The sequence below is a fragment of the Enhydra lutris genome, unplaced genomic scaffold, assembly GCF_002288905.1.
Source record: "Enhydra lutris kenyoni isolate GAN:26980312 unplaced genomic scaffold, ASM228890v2 scaffoldscaffold58, whole genome shotgun sequence".
Classification (NCBI taxonomy): Eukaryota; Metazoa; Chordata; class Mammalia; order Carnivora; family Mustelidae; genus Enhydra; species Enhydra lutris.
In genome coordinates this window covers 5,979,662-5,999,250 of record NW_019154142.1, presented here as the reverse complement: position 1 = coordinate 5,999,250, position 19,589 = coordinate 5,979,662, and the positions used below count along the sequence as shown (strand labels likewise).

Below are 19,589 nucleotides of genomic sequence, written 5' to 3'. Positions count from 1 at the left end.
CAGCACATTAAAAAGATTATCCACCATGACCAGGTGGGATTCATTCCTGGGCTACAAGGATGGTTCAACATTCGCAAATCAATCAATGTGATAGAACAAATTAATATGAGAAGAGAGAAGAACAACATGGTCCTCTCAATTGATGCAGAATATTTCAATTTTAAAATTGACCTTTTAGAATCAGCCTTTCTTTAATCTGCCAGTTATGTTTAACAGAAATACTTCTTTTCAAAAGTAACCTGACTTTATTACAGTATTTAATTTCAAAAACCAAAGTGGTTGTAAAATATGTATAAGGAAAAATGCCCTAAAAAACTAATGACATTTCTTTTCATTTATAGAGATACTTCCTAGTTGGGAGCAATCATGCAGAAACAAAATACCGTGTTTTGAAGATTGATAGAACAGAACCGAAAGATTTGGTCGTAATTGATGATAGGGTAAGTATCTTGCAAACCTGAAGACAAACAGTAACTTTTGTACCTGTTAAAGGTACAAACAGCTTTTACTGATGTATTTATTTTCCTTTTTTAATCAGGCATCTGACAATTACAATTATTTTTCATGGTGGCTAGAATTTAAATCTCTAAACTGGTTTCTAGGAATTACTGATGTTACAAAGTATGCTGGAATTACACTTTGTCCTTCATTGTGATTTGTTTTACAAAGCAAACTCTTTGGATGAGGTAATGAATATATTTCTTGAAGAAGTGGTATTTTCAGGATTTAATCTAACTCAGTATTGCATGTACTGAAGAGATTATGTATTGCTGTGCTTTAATATGAAGCTCCTTGCAGTCAGGGCAGACTTTTGTGCTGCAGACTTTTTATTATGCTGCTAAAAATCACCTCCGGGTGATCTTCTGGTGACTTGCTATGCATGAGAGAAATGTGAGGCTGTTCTTATCCAGTTGTTGTATTAGCCAGAGCAGGAATACAGACTTAATTCAGGTAACACAAAAACATGAGACTGCTAGTCAAAAGTGAAATATAGCATGATGGTATTGAACAATTTTAACTCTTCCAAATGAGAGAACCTGACTTACCTTCTGTCTGGGAATATCTTGAACCTGTGCTGATTGCTCGTTTCTCAAATATGTGGGTAGCTACGGTTTGCAACACATTTTCACTAAGTTCTTTGCAAAACTCTTTTCTATGTTATTATAATTTTGGATAAATAGTATAAGGTGATTTCTAGCCCTCTTGGGGATTGTTCTTCATTCTCCCCCTATTATGGGAGTTTTTGTTAACATAATGTATTGATTCTTGGTTTTACTTGGGGATGGGAACAGTTGATCAGGGATTTCTTTGAGGATCTGAGAATCTGTGGGCCTCATAAAAATACCTATGTGTATGCACATTCAAAACTTTGCACGCAGCTCTAAGAAGTTCACAGATTTCTTGAAATTTGCCTATGATCTTTAATGTATGGTTCAGAAAATAAGTTTTGTGGGTATTTTTTTAAAAGAATTTTATTTATTTCTTTGTGAGAGAGCGAGAGAGGGTGTGAGCAAATGGGGAGGGGCTTAAGGGGAGGAAGAAAGAATGTAAAGCAGATTCTGCACTAAGCACAGAACCCGACACAGGGCTTGATCCCATGACCCCTATAAGATCATGACCTGAGCCAAAACCAAGAATTGGACGCCTAACAGACCGCTCCACCCAGGTGCCCCAGAAGGTGAGGTTTTGACAAAATTTTTTGGTATAGTGACATATGATCCAGTAACCACCCATAATTGCTAATATTAAAGAATTTATTGGCTTTTAACATTACAGCTTAGTTGTGCACTATTATGTGCTTCTCTGTGAAATAGCTAGTGATTCTTATAGGCAATAAATTATCTAAAGAATAAGCACAATCTTACAAATTAAATTTGCTTATTTTTAGCACGTATATACTCAACAAGAAGTGAGAGAACTTCTTGGCCGCTTGGATCTAGGAAATAGAACAAAGATGGGACAGAAAGGCTCCTCCGGGTTATTTCGAGCTGTTTCAGCGTTTGGTGTTGTAGGTAAGAAATGTACCTCCTTCTTACTACCTCTTTTTTATTTTTCCTAGATAGACTACTAAAAGACTGCTTTATGTGGTTTTATAATTATAACCCATCATCTGTGCCTTTGGTTGTTTAAATTTTCATTATCCATCAGTCAGATATCAAATAGCCTTTTTTTTTTTAAGATCTTATTTCTTTATTTGTCAGAGATCACAGGTAGGCAGAGAGGCAGGCAGAGAGAGGAGGAAGCAGGCTCCCTGCTGAGCAGAGAGCCTGATGCGGGACTCGATCCCAGGACTCTGGGATCATAACCTGAGCCGAAGGCAGAGGCTTTAACCCACTGAGCCACCCAGGCGCCCTCAAAGAGCCTTTATATAGCATCTGGTATGTGCTGCTAGGTTTCATATAGGATATGAATAAGTATAAAAGTGGTTTTGGCCTTTAAGAAATCTGTTGTCTAGCTTGGTGAGGAATGAAAAAGTAAAAAATTAGCTCAGACTATCAACATCTGCTTCACAGTCCAGACTTGATGTTGATCATTTTAGATACAGTTCTGCTTTCATTTGAACCTCTCCATTTGAATTTTACTTAAATTCCTTCCTTCCCCCAAATCTGATAATGACACCTTTACTTCATTTATCCACAACCAAAGTCAAACGTGGTTTTGGCTTTTAAGGATTCTGCTGTCTAGCTTTGGGACAGCAGTGAGATGCCCTACAGTTCTGGTGTGGACACCATCTTTCTTTGTGGTGAGTCAATACACCTGTCTTTTCTGTATTGTGGATCTGTCCCTGGGAGTCTTAGGCTGACAACACTAGGATGAGGGACAAAAATGAATATACTCGAGGTAACTCCAAGATGATGGTTAAGAGCCAAGCTGTGTAATGAAAATTAAATGGGAGTGGAGATTATGTAAGAGATAGATGACTTGGACCAGGAGTGTCTAGGAAAGATTTCCTGGGCAAAATGAGACTCCAACTGGACCTGAAAGAGGAATAAGATTTGGATGGATGTGGGGAAGAGGTAAGAGAACCCCAGTAGGGATGATGGCAGAGGCATAGGCGTGAAGACGTCCATGGGTCCTGGAATGTTGGCATGGAGTTGGGTGAGGCCAGATCGCATGGGGCCTTGGCTGTCAAGCAGAGGGCAGTTCTGTCTCTGCTTCTCTGTTGCCAGAGCCTGATTTTGAGTCTGAGTTTTTTGTTTGTTTGTTTGTTTTTTAACATTTAACAACATTATCTTTGTATTTTTTTTTAAACCTGCTAGACTGTATGCAATGTTGACTTATTGGTAGCTACAGATGTTAACAAAATTAATATGGACTCAACTATGCTATATAGTTTTAAATTCTTGCATTTTTCTGATTAGCACTTTCTATTCTGTGACTCTGTATTTGTTAAATCTTTGGTTACGTTCTGCCGTATTTGAAGTTTTTCTCAGTGCGCTCTCACAGCTCTTCATGAGTGATCCCTTCAGCTCTTCATATGTGGTCCCTGTTTTGTGTCTAGGGAAGGTCAAGAATGGTAGGTGGGTTTAGTTTCTTCTTAGGACTGGCCCCTTTTCTACACTTTCTGCTTAGTCTTGACAAGTATGTTGAAGTTAACATATTCAACAGATGTGTGCTTGTAGATGGAAGTCAAGTGAGTTCATGTGTTCAAATTCCATAAATTCCGTAAGTGTTAAGTTCCACTTTAAGTGTTGCATATATTTTAAATTAAAAAAAAAAACTAGAAATACAATGTGTCTTAAATACAGTAGGTTTAATTTCAGTATTAGTTACTTACTACGTTAAAGTTATTTCTTTAAATGCTGATACTTGGGATGCCTGGGTGGCTCAGTCGGTTAAGCCACTGCCTTCGGCTCAGGTCATGATCCCAGACTCCTGGGATCGAGTCCCACATGGGGCTCCACATGGGGCTCAGCAGAGAGCCTGCTTCTCCTTCTGCCTGCTCTGCCTGCTGTTCCCCCTGCTTGTACTCTCTCTCTTTCTTTCTCTCTCTGACAAATAAATAAATAAAATCTTTAAAAAATGCTGATACTTTATGATAACTTCTTTAAGTGGAAATTTCCCTAGGTATATGCAGTATTGAATGCCTCATTAGCCAGGGTTTTTTCCTTAGTGATTAAGAGTAATGAAGTGAAGATCAGTTATTGAACTGTTTAAAAATAACTGCCCTTGGGTATTCTAGAGTTGTACTGGGCAGTTTGCCTTTACATTAAATGGCCTCTAGACCATGGTCCTGTTTTGTTTTTATGGTTCTTTAGTCATCCTTCATGGTTCTTGGCACAGTTGCTTCTAGCAGTAGTCTCTGCCTCATTTTAAATCTATGGATAACTAAACTTGTAAAACCAGAAGTTTGATTTGTATCAATGGATAATTAGGTTTGTAACCAGTCCTTCATTGTATACACAAGTATTAGTAAACTTTGGGTGAGAGCTGAAGGTGTCTTATTTCTCTGACATTCTCTGACATTTCTCTGACATTCTTAGCTGTTGTGGTAGCTGTTTCTCTTACGGTTAGAGGCCTCTTAGGATTGAGACTGTCCTTGGAAATGAAGTCACCGAAAGACTGACCTACCTGTAAAGTGACACAATAATGTACTAAGTAAGGATTTATTATTTTTATGGAAATGTATTTTATGTATTCTTGTTCAGCCCTGTAAATAAAGCTTAGAATGAGTGAAGAGTAAATAGGGAGTTAATGAAAGTCTATGATTTGTCTAGTAAGTACTGTCTTAGAAATAATGAGGGATACCTAGTAGCAAAATGCAAAAATGCCTATCTTTGAAAAATGTATAGTCTTGTTGTCAGAATAATGTGTATGAGAAATGACTAGAATGGTTGGTTGTCTTCTATCCTATGGCCAAATATTTTCTCGGTTAACTTTTTTCAGCTGCTTGATTTGTGAATAGTATTTTGTTGGAATGTTTTTAGATTGCTGTCATGCTTCATTTAGTTCACCATTGGTGAGAATCGAGAGTAGTGAGTCTTTCTTATCTGTAGTAATAGACCATATTTTTTCCATCATTGTGTCATAGACCAACACATGATCCTTCTGTACATAACTAGTCTGCAGCTTGGCCATATGTAACACATTACATGTTACAATTACAAGTTCAGTAATACCCAGACTAGTCTATGCCTATTCAAGGCAAGTTCATTGGTCATGCACCTTGGATATTGTAACAATCTCGAATTGCTATAAAGTTTCTATATTCTTAGTTTCAGTTTATTTACTTGTCTTTTCATGGGCTTAGTACCCATGAAAAGCTTATGGAGCATTGCTATCATTGCTGGGCCCTAGACATGGGAAATTCGTCTACCTTGTACATTTCTGACCTGCTCCATTGTTATTTAGTGGCCAGCAGGAGATTTGGGAAACCACCGAATAGGATCATGAGCATCCCTCCCAAAGTTGTTTTATCTGGTCTTGGGATACATGGATGGAGTCAATGGATGGTTACCTGTAGTCTTTTTCTTTTTTCCTTTTTTCTTTTTTAGGGGCAGAAGGGGGTCTTGGGGCAGAGGGAGAGAGAGGGAAAGTCCCTATGTGGGGCTCAATCTTAGAACCCTAAGATCATGACCTGAGCTGAAATCAAGAGTTGGATGCGCAACTGACTGAGCCCTCAGTTGCCCCTGGTTACTTGTAGTCTACTAGACTGAGCTCTGTAACTATGCCAGCCCCTTTTGGTACATAGCTTCAGGTTTATGGCCTTTTTCTGCTTATGTCACCTGTCCGAGGATAGTCTTTTCAGTTGCTAGTATGTTGCAGGGGGGCAATAGAATAAGTATCATTGTAGCAGACTAAGTGATGGACTCCATTATTATTTAAAGCACAACCCTTAGAAATGGACTGCAAATCCAAGATAATAATGAAGATAACAAAAACAGAGTGTGAGTCTCAAGCTAGTGAGAGAGCAGTAAGTGTGGTATTAGAGTGTCAGTTTGGTTCTAGAGAGCTCTGTTGTGCAAAGGTCCTATGCACCTTGTGGAGGTTTTTCATGTTTCTCTGCCAAAGTGCTATTCTTCCTGAAGGCTTTTAAGATAATGACTAGCTGGCATGGTGACCTCTGAAACAGGAATATTGCATTCTTCACTGTTGGTGGGATACTCTTCAGCCACCAGCACTCCCACTACAACCTCTTACACTGTCCTTTTTTATACATTTTGCTTGGTGTCCATTTCAGATGAAACAACCTTCTCTACTTGGAGAGAGAGAAATCATTTTTGCATGATGACTGTCATCTTGGCTTCTTGGAAGTACTCAGTGAAATTGGTCTGGGGTCAGAAGTACACAGAATGAAGATGAAAAAACTTGTTCTCATTTGAGTGTGTTAAAGTGATGAATGGGCTGACTCCTGAAGTTGTCTGTGCCATACTCAAGTCTTTTAATTGTTTTAATTGTTGGCTAGCTTGGATAGGAACCTTTTAAAAAAGGGAGCAACAATTCCCATTGGTCATAAAAAGGAAGAAGAAAATAATTTCACTTATAATAAGCTGAAGGCATTTGTGCTGGTAGAAGAGTCTCTTTTGTGCAATATGTTTTCTTTCCTGTATTCAAATTATGAAGAGAAAAGTAGAATGGTATAAGTAGTCTTGAGCTAAAAACATAAAATTAAAATTCAGTTGGAATGTAGGTTGGGAAATTACTGCAGAGATTTTTTTGTATAAGAAATAAGTATATTGTATCAACATGGACAGGACTGAAAGAGATTATGCTGAGTGAAATAAATCAAGCAGAGAGAGTCAATTATCATATGGTTTCACTTATTTGTGTAGCATAAGAAATATCATGGAGGACATGGGGAGATGGAGAGGAGAAGGGAGTTGAGGGAAATTGGAGGGGGAGATGAACGATGAGAGACTATGGACTCTGAAAAACAATGAGGGTTGTGAAGGGGTGGGGGGTGGGAAGTTGGGCCAGCCTGGTGGTGGGTATTATGGAGGGCACGTATTGCATGGAGCACTGGGTGTGGTGCATAAACAATGAATTCTGGTACACTGAAAAGTAATTAAAAAAAACAAACAAACTAGGTAGTGGGTACATGCAGGTTCACTTTTTAATCCATCTAACTTTATGGTGTGAAAATATATGTAATAAAAATTAATATAAAAAGATCATTAAAAAAAAGAAATAAGTATAACGAGAATAAAAGGAAAACTCATTCATTTTGGAGATATTTATTATTCCATGATTAGACATGGAAGTTTTTATGCTGCTTCCAAGGGCTTTACTTTTAGAAGTTTTATACTTCTAAAAGGGTAGCTTCTTTCTAACTTGCTTTTAATGAGATTGTCATCAGCTTTTTTACTCCCTATTCCTACGTCCTCTATCTTTAATCAGGGAATATTTTTGCTAGTCTCTAAGGCAAAGAAAGGAGTAAATGAACACTTTGTTGAAAGCAGTTTGTGCTTTGTGAATCTCTAAAATGCAAGTATTTTTCACTATTTTAACAGCATCTTTCCTCAGTCTGGCTCATAAAATCCTTGAGGCATCTTTCTTTTATATGTTTTAGCTCATTTATGTTAATATAGTCAATTACTAATTTCCTTTTTTTTTTTTTTTTTTTGTCAGCTGAGAATTACAAGACACAGACAGTGGGTATTTGTCACTTCTAGAGTGAAAGTTCATAGCATCAAGATCCTGGTTCAGACTTTATAGAATCCAACATTGTAAGAGAGACAGAGAGAGGGTACGTGTGCACATGACAGAGTTAATTTTGAAAGATAGTCATGCTAGATATAAGATTCTTGATTGACAGGTTTTTTTTTTCTATCAGTGCTTTGAATATGTTATCCCACAGCCTTGTGGCCTCCATTGTTTCTGGTAGGAAGTCAGCTATATGATTGTATCTGACTCATCCTATGAGTGAGTGCAGGTGAGGTCAATGTGGACCCAGTATTCTTGGCCAGTTATGCTGGAGTAGAACCACCACTTTATGAGTAGGAGCTGGGAAGAAGAAGGAAGCCCCTGATCTCAGTGTGGCTTGCTTGGGAATAGAGTTCCAGTATCACAGAGCTGAACTGGATGAGATATTCTAGTGGCCTGCACCTTCTGAGCAGAAACTGTGGCCTTATAATGAGAAGTGGGGAAAGAAGGGAAAGCACTATCTTCTTGGCTACTCCTGCCAGGAGTAGATATTCTGTCACACTGGACTGGGAGTGGGGTGTCAAAGAGAAGCAGGTTATGATTCAGATACCACATACTTGCTGTTGTTACCAAGGCTCAGTAGATTTTCTTGAATAAATATTTCTCCATTTGCTATATGCTATTAGGACAGTTTCCAGAAACTTTCAAAGTTTTGTTTTATTTTTATAAATTTCACCAGTTATATTAGTTTCACTGGAGAGAAGGTCTACTGGGTTCCTCATGGTGACATTTTTTTTTTTAAAGATTTTATTTATTCATTTGACAGAGATCACAAGTAGGCAGAGAGGCAGGCAGAGAGAGAGAGAGTGGGGGCGGGGAAGCAGGCTCCCCACAGAGCAGGGAGCCCAATGCAGGGCTCGATCCCAGGACCCTAGGATCATGACCTGAGCCAAAGGCAGAGGCTTTAGCCCATTGAGCCACCCAGGCGCCCCTCATGTTGACATTTTGGAAATGACCCTACTCCCCAAAAGGAGTTCGTTTTTACTCCCAAAGCCAAAGTTCTGGGAGCCAGAAATCTGTTAACCAAGACTGTAGAGTAATTGGCATGTCACGGAGAACTTAGTGCTTCTGAACATAACACATACGGTCTTTCTTTACCCACCAATGTACAACATGTGTACTCCAATGATTTGACATAAAATATAACTTTATAACACTCCAACATTCATAAAAGGCTTAACTATCACAAATGATACTTGTGGAAGATTGCATAAAGGATATGCAATTTACTGGGTATATTGGTTGCTAAAACCCTCCACTTTTCTGGGATCTGGCACCACCTCTCCTTGCCCCATCTAAGTCACCTAGTTATTATGTAAACGGCTTTCAGTGCAGTATGATTCTGTAGCTTGGCAGCCACTGATTAGTCTAGGGCTAGGCCCACAACCCAAGTTAGGCCAGTTCAAGTCCTTCCCTAGGAATTCTGGAATTGGACTTGTTAAAAAAAATTGTTTTTTCCCAGTGAAGCTTTTGGATGTAAAGTCTAGAGCTATTAGCAGCTGTGTTTCTCAACACATCACCCAAAGAAGTGGAGGAGGCTAGTCTGTGGGGGAGGCTAGTCTATGGAGAGAGACAAGAATGGAGCACATGTGCAGAGATGCATCTTGACTGGGTGTTTTTCTGAGGCCCAATCCTATTGTTGCCCTTTGGTGTCGTGGATCCCCTCAGTATCCTTAATGTAAATTTCTTTTTTAAAAAGCTGGCTCAAGTTGGGTTTTGCCACTAGTAATCAGGAGTCTGTGTAGTTTGTTCTTCCTTTTAAGCAATATATCCCAAAGTATCCCAAATATATCCCAATATATCCCAAAGTTTCTTGGAACATTTATCCATTGGTTAATTATTTCTTTTTTAAAAAAGAGGATGAGGGGCGCCTGGGTGGCTCAGTGGGTTAAAGCCTCTGCCTTCGGCTCAGGTCATGATCCCGGGGTCCTGGGATCGAGCCCCGCATTAGGCTCTCTGCTCAGCAGGGAGCCTGCTTCCCTTCCTCTCTCTCTGCCTGCCTTTCTGCCTACTTGTGATCTCTGTCTGTCAACTAAATAAATAAAATCTTAAAAAAAAAAAAAGAGGATGAGGTTCTGTAATCAAACGAATCTAGGGAAGTACTTAATTTTTATCCCTTGTCGAGGTTCACAGTGCATGTTAGCATAGTTCTGTAAGTTTCTGGGAACTTACTTGGTTTTCTGTTTGTTTGTTTTTTTATTAACATATAATGTATTATTTGTTTCAGGAGTACAGGTCTGTGATTCATCAGTCTTACACAATTCACATTCTGTTTGTTTTTATATACTTCTTGCTAGTATATATGATGACTTATTTTACATATACATTACAGTCTTAGCCATTTTTTAGTATATCGTACAGTAGTGTTAATTATATGTGCCTTGTGCAACAGATCTCTAGGACTATTTATCTTGTGAAATGAAACTCTATACCTATTAAATAACAACTCCCCTTAATCTTGTGTATATTTTTGCTTACAGCACCTCAATCCTATTTATAAAAGAATGAATGAAACAAAATTGTTTAGAACAGTATTTTTTAAGTGAGATAAATGTCAGTACAGATATTTCTAGAGATTAATTATAATATGACTGAAAATTTGTACAGCTATAAATCATAGAAGTAAAGTAGGAAATATGTCAAAAATCTTTTACCTTCTAAATACATATCTAAAAGCATTACTAAGTGTAGGAAACATTATCTTTGTCTCTCTTTTTGTGTAGGTTTTGTTAGGTTTTTAGAAGGCTATTATATTGTGTTAATAACTAAAAGGAGGAAGATGGCAGATATTGGCGGTCATGCGATATATAAGATTGAAGATACAAATATGATCTATATACCTAATGATTCTGTACGAATTACTCATCCTGATGAAGCTCGGTATGTAGTGGTGGTAACTACTGTTTACTACTTTTTTTTTTTTTTTTAATGTGGTAGGCCAATTAGAAGACAAAATATACTCAAAAGATTATAGATATCATGTTAAAAATGCAAAATACTAGCTCAGAATCCTATAATTTTGTTCAAGGTCTATTATAAACCTTTATTATCACGGGTGATTTAGGTGAAAATCAACAAAAGCTGCTAAAGCCATTACATGAGACGTTATCCTTGAGGAACAGAATATTCACTTGGGCTCAACATATACTCCATGAATCACTTTGTTTACAAAGAGGAAAAAAATGGCAAATGTAATTACCTAAATGTTCAAACTTACCATCACCAATAATGAGACAAAACTGACATTATTTACCTTTCAGTATGAAGCAGCGGGAAAGACACAAATTACCTGTGTAGTTTTCTTGCTAAAAATACATATATTTTTGTTTTATTCTGCTGTGCTTACCACAGTGAGTGTGGTTACCATCTGTCACCATACGATATTATTATAATATTATTAACTGTATTCCCTGAGCTGTACTGTTCATGCCTGTGACTTATTTTGTCACTGGGAGTTTATACCTCTTAATCCCCTTCACCCATTTCACCCACCCTCCCCTCTGACGAAACTTAACTAAAAACATTTAACTTAAATCTAAGCATGAAGAAATAATCAGACAAATCCATCCTTGTGGGGCATTCTGTAAGACAGCTGGCCTGGACTCTTTAAAAATGTCAATGTCATCGAAGACAGAAAAAGCCAGAGGTCTGTTCTGGATTTTAGAACAGGCATGACAACAAAACGCAATGCATGAATATCTGTTGGATCCTGGATTAAAATGTATGTGTGCTTATCCAGGCATGTTTGCACACCCACACACATAGCTGTAAAGGACTTTATTGGGACATTTTTTTTTTTTAAAGATTTTATTTATTTATTTGAGAGAGAGACAGTGAGAGAGAGCATGAGCGAGAAGGGCAGAGGGAGAAGCAGACTCCCCATGGAGCTGGGAGCCCGATGCGGGACTCGATCCCGGAACTCCGGGATCATGACCTGAGCTGAAGGCAGTCGTCCAACTAACTGAGCCACCCAGGCGTCCCGGGACATTTTGTATATGGATAATATACCAGGTGATATTGAATCAATATTAAATTTTAAGTGTAAAAATGATATTCTTACTTAGGAGATTTTGTTTTTTCATATTTGTAAAAAATATTTTATTTATTTATTTGACAGACAGAGATCACAAGTAGGCACAGAGGCAGGCAGAGAGAGAGGGGGAAGCAGGCTCCCCGCTGAGCAGAGAGCCCAATATGGGGCTCGATCCCAGGACCCTGGGATCATGACCTGAGCCGAAGGCAGAGGCTTAACCCACTGAGCCACCCAGGCGCCCCCCAAGGTTTTTTCATATTTATGAGTGAAGAGTCATCATGTCTGCTACTTACTTAAAATGGTTTAGAATAAAATGTAACTTGTGCATTTAAAGAGAGAGAATGTATATGTGTGTGTTTAGGAGAGAGATTTAACAGTGAATTCAGACAAAAGACAGAATGGTATTTATCATACTTTTTTTTTTCCTTCCAATTTTTCTGTAGATTTAAGTTTTGGAGGAAAATTATTGGTGCCTTGGGAATGTGGGAAAAGTGTATTAATACATTGATAGAGAAAAGAATAGAATTATTTTAATATATAAATATATTTATTATAAACGTAAAGGTTAAAAAGGAAAAAAGTTAGGCATGCTTATTAGTTTTTTTTCTTTTTAAAAAAAATTTTTAAGAAAGAGAGAGAGTGGGGGAGGGGCAAAGGGAGAGGAAGAGAAAATCTCAAGTAGGCTCAGTCCCCGGTGTGGAGCCCAACATGGGGCTCAGTCTCATGACCCTGAGGTCATGACCTGAGCCAAAATCAAGAGTTGGATGTTAACTGACTGAGCCACCAAGGTACCCCCATTTAGTTTTTAAATTTACATTTTAATTACAGTCTATACTTTTATAGTGTTGTTCCAGATATACAAACCAAAATTTGAAGGTAGTGTGGCTCTCTTGCTTAAGACCCTCTGAGACAGTATATTTTGGATTCTGGTGATACTGTCTTTGATAATATTTGGAAATGGGGTTGTTAAAAAATAATCTGTGTCAGATTAAAATAAGAATTTAATGGATAAGGTGGTCCTTTTGTCTTGCACTAACTGAAAAAAATTATATCCCACATATCTTACAGGCAGACATAGTATATTCACTAAAATCAAATTAGGTACTCCCCAAAGAAAATAAAAACTGATTTGAAAAGGTATGTGTACCCTAGTGTTTATTGAAGCATTATCTATAATAGCCAAGATGTGGAAGCAGCCCAAGTATCCATCAGTAAAAGTGAATGGGTAAAAAAAATGTGGTAGACACACACACACACACACACACACACACACACACCTATGAGATATTACTCAGCCATAAAGAGAAAGACCTCTTGCAATTCATGACAATGTGGATGGACCTAGATGGTGTTACGCTAATTGAAATAAATCAGAGAAGGACAAACACTATACGATTTCATTTATATGTGGAATCTGAAAAACGATACAAATAAAAAACAAACCAAAAAACAGAAATAGACTCATTAATGTAGAGAACAAACTGGCGGTTGCCAGAGGGGAGGTGGTGGGGAATGGGTGAAACAGGTGAAGGGAATTAAGAAGTACAAAATTCCACTTACAAAATAAATAAGTCATGAAGATGAAAAGTACAGCATAGGGAAAATAGTCAATAATATTATAATAATGTTATATTACAACAGATGGTAAGTATACCTATTATGGTGAACATTGAATAATGTACGGAATTGTCAAATCACCGTGTTGTATACCTGAAACTAATACAACATTTTTTGTCAACTATACTTCAGTAATAAATTTTTTTGAAACAGTGAATCACACTAGCACATATGAATCCAAGGGATGGGAAAAGTTGAAGAGGTTTGTATTATTTATAAACCTCATCTTTATGATTCTATAGCCAGGAATAGTAAAACAAATTATGTTGTTCTATATAGTGACTTGACTTTCTTGAGGGAGTGAAATTATTTTAGTATTAGTACTATGTAGCAATAGACATTATCGAGAATAAGATACAATTATATTAATAGCTTGTTCTAGGTAGACTGAATTACTATTATTAGATAGGTAAAACTTTTAACATATAAAACTATAAAATCCAATAATTCACTTAAGTAAAAAGATATGGTGGTGCCTGGCTTGTTCAGTTGGAGGAGTGTGTGACTCTTGATCTCCAGGTCATGAGTTTGAGCCCCACATTGTGTGTAGAGATCATTAAAAAAATAAATAAACTTAAAGAAAGATTTGGTAAGATATTAGGAAATAAAATATAGTACTAGTGAACATTTCATACATAATGACAAGTAGAAGTTATCCCTGCAACACTGGGTTGTATCAACACTAGAAAATTTTGATAGAGCAGTTCACTATACTAAAATATTGTTGGGAAAAATTATGATCATCTTAATAGTTGTAGAAAATATATTTGACAAATTCAACACCCATTTGTGATCAAGTCTTTAAAAAGTTGAGAAAATATGAAAAAAAAATCTATTAATCCTGTGAGGTATATATGCACATAGTTTATTTGTACTTTTTTTTATGTTATAAAACTTTACAACTTCAAATTATGGTTTTTGCAAACATTTTTGTTTGTTTTTGCTACCCTCCTCTCTCCAACCTCACAGCTTTTACAAAGCACATAATCGTAAAAACGACAGTGGTGTTTACTTGTCTTGCCCAAGTCTAAGTTCCCCACACATGTAAGTGCGTGACTTTTCCTCTCTGGCATAATCAATGATGAGGAAATGGTCAAACTATAAAGTTAAGGGACTCTGAAGGGACAATCAACAGACTTAGAAATTGCTTCAGAAGCAATTCCTTGTGCAGTTCTGGACTGAATTCCTCAGGTTTTTAAAAAATATTTTATTTTTAAGTAATCTCTATACCAAACGTGGGGCTTGAACTCACAACCCCGAGATCATGAGTTGCATTCTCTACCAGCTGAGCCAGCCAGGTACCCCTGAATTCCTCAGTGTTAATAAGAGCATTTACAAATATAAATGTATATGTGAAGCTATGAAAAAATAATAGTATTGTGTGAATGTAATATGCTTTTTTTTGTTTTTTGTTTAGGTATCTACGAATATTTCAAAATGTGGACCTATCTAGCAATTTTTACTTTAGGTAAGTTTGAACTTAGTTTTTCTCCTGTCAGTCACTTAAATATTTATTTTTCAGGGTGGAAAAACAGAATCAGAGGACACACTGGTACTTCCTCTATTTTTTTTTTTCCCATTGGCCAAGTAATTTCATCTAAAAGCATAAAGGTATTTCATCCTCTGAAAAATCTAATGTTTGAATATTGAATGGACCAATTACAAGGGAATTATTCTCACTATAAAAATCATCTTTGTTTTAGGTGGAGTTTTTAATGAAATATTCTTATTTTGCAGTTTTTAGTTAGAAAATGAAATTTGCATTCAGTTTCTAATACAGAGTTGTAACAATGTCACAGATTGTTTTAGTTAACAATCTAGCAAAATTAGGTAAAAATAAATTCATAAAAAGAAGAATTGTTGCAATACCAACATAATGCTAATGGTCTTTTAAATTAATAGTTTTCCTGAAGAAGAATGTGGCAAAGGTATTTATGAAAACATATCCTAAGAAAATAAACTAAGAGATAAAATATTAATTCTTTCTTATAAAGAGACATTTATAAGCTTCACTATTTATGATAGTCCCCAAACCACAAACCAGTCAATGCAGGGACAACTCAAATAGCAGTAACTGAACGATGGGCAAGTAAATTCTAACAGCACATTATGACAGAGCATTATACCACCACCGATGTGACCAATATGTAGGCCTAGGAGATGTAGTTATTACGCTAAGTGGAAAATTCTTCTGTCAGGTGTAATATCCAAACTAAAAACTGAGAACACAAAATAGCATGCTCCAAAAAGGACTTGAGTCCCAAGGACCAAACAAGCCTAAGCGTGTTGTGGCTATTGGTGTTATGCACTGATGGGATACTTTGCATTATTTACCTTTATTTTTATATTGTCCGTATAGTTAACCACTTATTTATCTGTGAAATAAAAACAAGTTTGCTATATAGAATGGGTTATGTGTTCATTGTTGTAAAACTGAAGGAAGTTCATTATTTTAACAGTAGTCTAGTGGAGAGTTCCTAAACAAAGAATTTTCACATCCACAGATGTTTATTGAATGTATATTTCCATTGTGTTTATTGCAGTCAACTGCTTTTGTGTCTTTATCGCTTATTTTATGTTTATACCATCTTCAAGTTGTCACTGAAACTTGGTGGTATTGTTAGAAATGGTTTTCTCCACGAATTCAACTTTGTTTGGATCCCCATACTGAGCTGTGGGATCAAGTCATCCCATGAGTAAAAGTATGTCAGTTATAGTTTTTATGTCAATAAGTAAGCCTTAAAAAGGATATACTACATTCTTAAGAATAGGCTGGAATAAAGTAATTACTCTAACTAGGAAGAATTGATTTTTGAAAGTTAAAAATCAACATCCTTCCCCTTCCCCTGCCACCTGTTCAGATATTACTGACATGTAACATCTATAAGTTTAAGGTGTATAGTGTGGCGATTAGATACACATATGTATTGTGACATGATTACCGCAATAAGGTTAGTCGACACCTCCATCCTCTCATATAATTATGAGTGTGTGTATGAGAAAAACATTCAAGATGTACTCTCAACAGATTTCAAGTTACAATTCATTAATGTTAAATTACAGTTATCATGCTATGCATTAGATCCCCAGATCTTATTTAACTTAAACTGGGAGCTTGTACCATGCAACCAACATCTCCCCATTTTTCCCAGCCTACCCTTTTCCCATGCCCCAGCCCCTGGCAACTACCATTCTACTTTATATTCCTATGAGTTTGGCTTTTTTAGGTTCTGCATAGAAGTGAAGAACATATGGAAATAATCAGACTTATTTCACTTAGCATACTACCCTCAAATTCTATCCATGTTGTCCAAATAGCAGGATTTCCTCCTTTTTTTTATGGTTGAGTAATATCCTATACCCATTCATCCATTGCTGGACTCTTAGGATGTTTCCATGTCTTGGCTATTGTCAATTATGCTTAGAGTCAATGTGGGCCTACAGGTATCTCTTCAAGATGGTGATTTCATTTCTTTGGCCATATACTCAGAAGTAGGATTGCCAGATCATATGGTAGTTGTATTTTTAAATTTTTAGGAACCTCCATACTCTTTTCTATAGTGGCTACACCAATTTTCATTCCCACCAACAGTGCATCAGGGTTCCTTTTTCTCCATAGCTTACCCAGGACTTGTTTCTTGTCTTTTTGATAATAGCCATTGTAGGAAGTATGAATTGCTGTCTCATTGTGGCTTTAATTTGCATTTCCATAATGTGATGTTGAACATTTTTTCACATATCTGTTGGCGGTTTTCTTTGGAAAGATGTTTATTCGGGTCCTTTGCCCCTTTTTAATTGGATTTTTTTGGGGGGGTTGTTTGTTTTGTTTTGCTCTTGAGTTTTATGAGCTCCTTATGTGTTTTGGATATTAACCCCCTATCAGATAGATGGTTTGTAAATATTTTCTCCCATTACATAGGTTTTTATTTTTTTTAAGATTTTATTTATTTATTTGACAGATCACCAGTAGGCAGAGAGGCAGGCAGAGAGAGAGAGAGGAGGAAGCAGGCTCCCTGCTGAGCAGAGAGCCCGATGCGGATCTCGATCCCAGGACCCTGGGATCATGACCTGAGCTGAAGGCAGAGGCTTTAACCCACTGAGCCACCCAGGCACCCCCATAGGTTTCTTTTTTATTTTGTTGATTTTTTTTTTTTTCCTGTGCAGAAGTTCTTTAATTTGCTGTCGTCCCACTTATTTATTTTTGCTTTTGTTGCTTATGTTTTTGGTGTCATACCACAAAATCTTCACTAAAACCAATGTCAAAGAGCTTTTCTCCTTTGTCTTCTTCTAATAGTTTTATAGTTTTTAAGTCTTAATTTTATATTTAAGTCTTAATGCATCTTGAGTTAATTTTTGTGAATGGTGTAAGACAAGGGTCCAATTCATTCTTTGCATATGGGTATCCAGTTTCCCTAGCACTATTTATCGAAGAGATTATCCTTTCCCCATGTGTCTTCTTGGCTCCCTTGTCAAATAGTTGACTCTATGCATTGGTTTATTTCTAGGCTTTCAGTTCTGTCCCACTGATCTATGCGTCTGTTTTTATGCCATGCTACTTTGAATGCTGTAGCTTTGTTAAAAGGTTTGAATCTGAAAGTGCGATGACTCCATCTTTGTTCTTTCTTAAGATTGCTTTCGCTATTAGTGGTCTTTTGTGGATCCATACAAAGTTTAGGATTGTTTTTTCTACTTCTGTGAAAAATGTCATTGGAATTTTTTTTTTAAAGATTTTATTTATTTATTTGACAGAGAGAGATCACAAGTAGGCAGAGAGGCAGGCAGAGAGAGAGAGAGGAGGAAGCAGGCTCCCTGCTGAGCAGAGAGCCCGATGCGGGACTCAATCCCAGGACCCTGAGATCATGACCTGAGCCAAAGGCAGCGGCTTAACCCACTGAGCCACCCAGGTGCCCCTGTCATTGGAAATTTTATAGAGATCTATATGGATGGCTTTGGATAGTATGGACATTTAAACAATATTAATTCTCTGTGTACATGAAGTATCTTTCCATTTATTTGTTTTTTCAGTTTATTTCATCAGTATCTTACTATTTTCAGTGTAAGATCTTTCTCCTCCTTGGTTAAATTTATTCCTACATATTTTTATTTTTTGATACTATTATAAATGTGATTAAAAAATCAACGTCTTAATACGACTTTTATCCCTGAGATTAGATGCTAGTAAAATTAATGGCTCCAACTAGCAAATATGGTAAAATTGAATTTCACAGATGAAACAAATCAATTTCAACCAAATTAGATGAGCAAATTAAAGAAGAACTAATAATTGAAATAATATGTGAGTCTCCAGGCAAATTTAAAGAATTCTAGATACCTGCTGAAGTTCTACGCTAAAATGTATTGCTAGAGATATTTTTAAAATTGTTAATAATGTGAAATCAAGATTGTAAAATGGGTTTCTTTTGACTGCAAGGCCAAAATTATATTTCAAAGACTGTTACAACTTTTTGGATGGCTGTTACTCTCCTAAAACATGTTTTATCATAATGGCTTATATTACTTGCTTATTCCTGTTTTATTATGAAGTCGGTTATGGTACTACCACTAATAATTAATAGAATTATTTTTGTTCATACATAAACTACAGTGGATAATGTGGATATTGTAGATATTGTAACATCTATGGAACTCCATTTCAGGTATATATGAGAGTGTGACCCCTTTGCACAAGACTATGAAGTTAGAGTGATTTCCCTGGGAAGCAAAAAATGCACATTGCAAGTCAGTGAATGTTGATCATTTGCATTGTATTATATATTTCTAATTGTGCAAATGCCTAAGTCATGCAATAATTTTTTTTTAAAGATTTTATTTATTTATTTGACAGAGGGAGAGAGGGATCAGAAGTAGGCAGAGAGGCAGACAGAGAGAGAGGGGGAAGCAGGCTTCCTGCTGAGCAGAGAGCCTGATGCGGGGCTCGATCCCAGGACCCTGAGATCATGACCTGAGCTGAAGGCAGAGGCTTAACCCACTGAGCCACCCAGGCGCCCCCATGCAATAATTTTTTTAACTGAAGTTTAGTAGACATAAAATATTATTACTAGTGTCAGGTATACAACATAGTGAATTGACAATTCTATGTAGTTCTCAGTGCTCACAATGGTAAGTATAGTCATCTGTCATCATACAACATTATTATGATATTATTGACTATATTCCCTCTGCTGTACTTTTCATCCCGGTGACTTACTTGTTTTATAACCAAAAGTTTGTACCTCTTAATCTCATTCAACTCTTTTGCCCATCTGACCACCCCTCCTCTCTGGCAACCATCAGT

The 19,589-nt window shown here is 36.7% G+C and overlaps 1 protein-coding gene across 1 annotated transcript in view; it reads left to right on the top strand.

The window, feature by feature from the left end:
* LOC111158261 (FIG4 phosphoinositide 5-phosphatase) overlaps positions 1 to 19,589 on the top strand; it is a 129,297-nt gene that overhangs the window by 17,754 nt on the left and 91,954 nt on the right. Inside the window, exons 2-5 of the mRNA XM_022520179.1 lie at positions 342 to 440; positions 1,889 to 2,012; positions 10,368 to 10,524; positions 14,712 to 14,762. Of these exons, the coding sequence (XP_022375887.1) occupies positions 342 to 440; positions 1,889 to 2,012; positions 10,368 to 10,524; positions 14,712 to 14,762 (431 nt within the window). The remainder of the gene's footprint in view (positions 1 to 341; positions 441 to 1,888; positions 2,013 to 10,367; positions 10,525 to 14,711; positions 14,763 to 19,589) is intronic.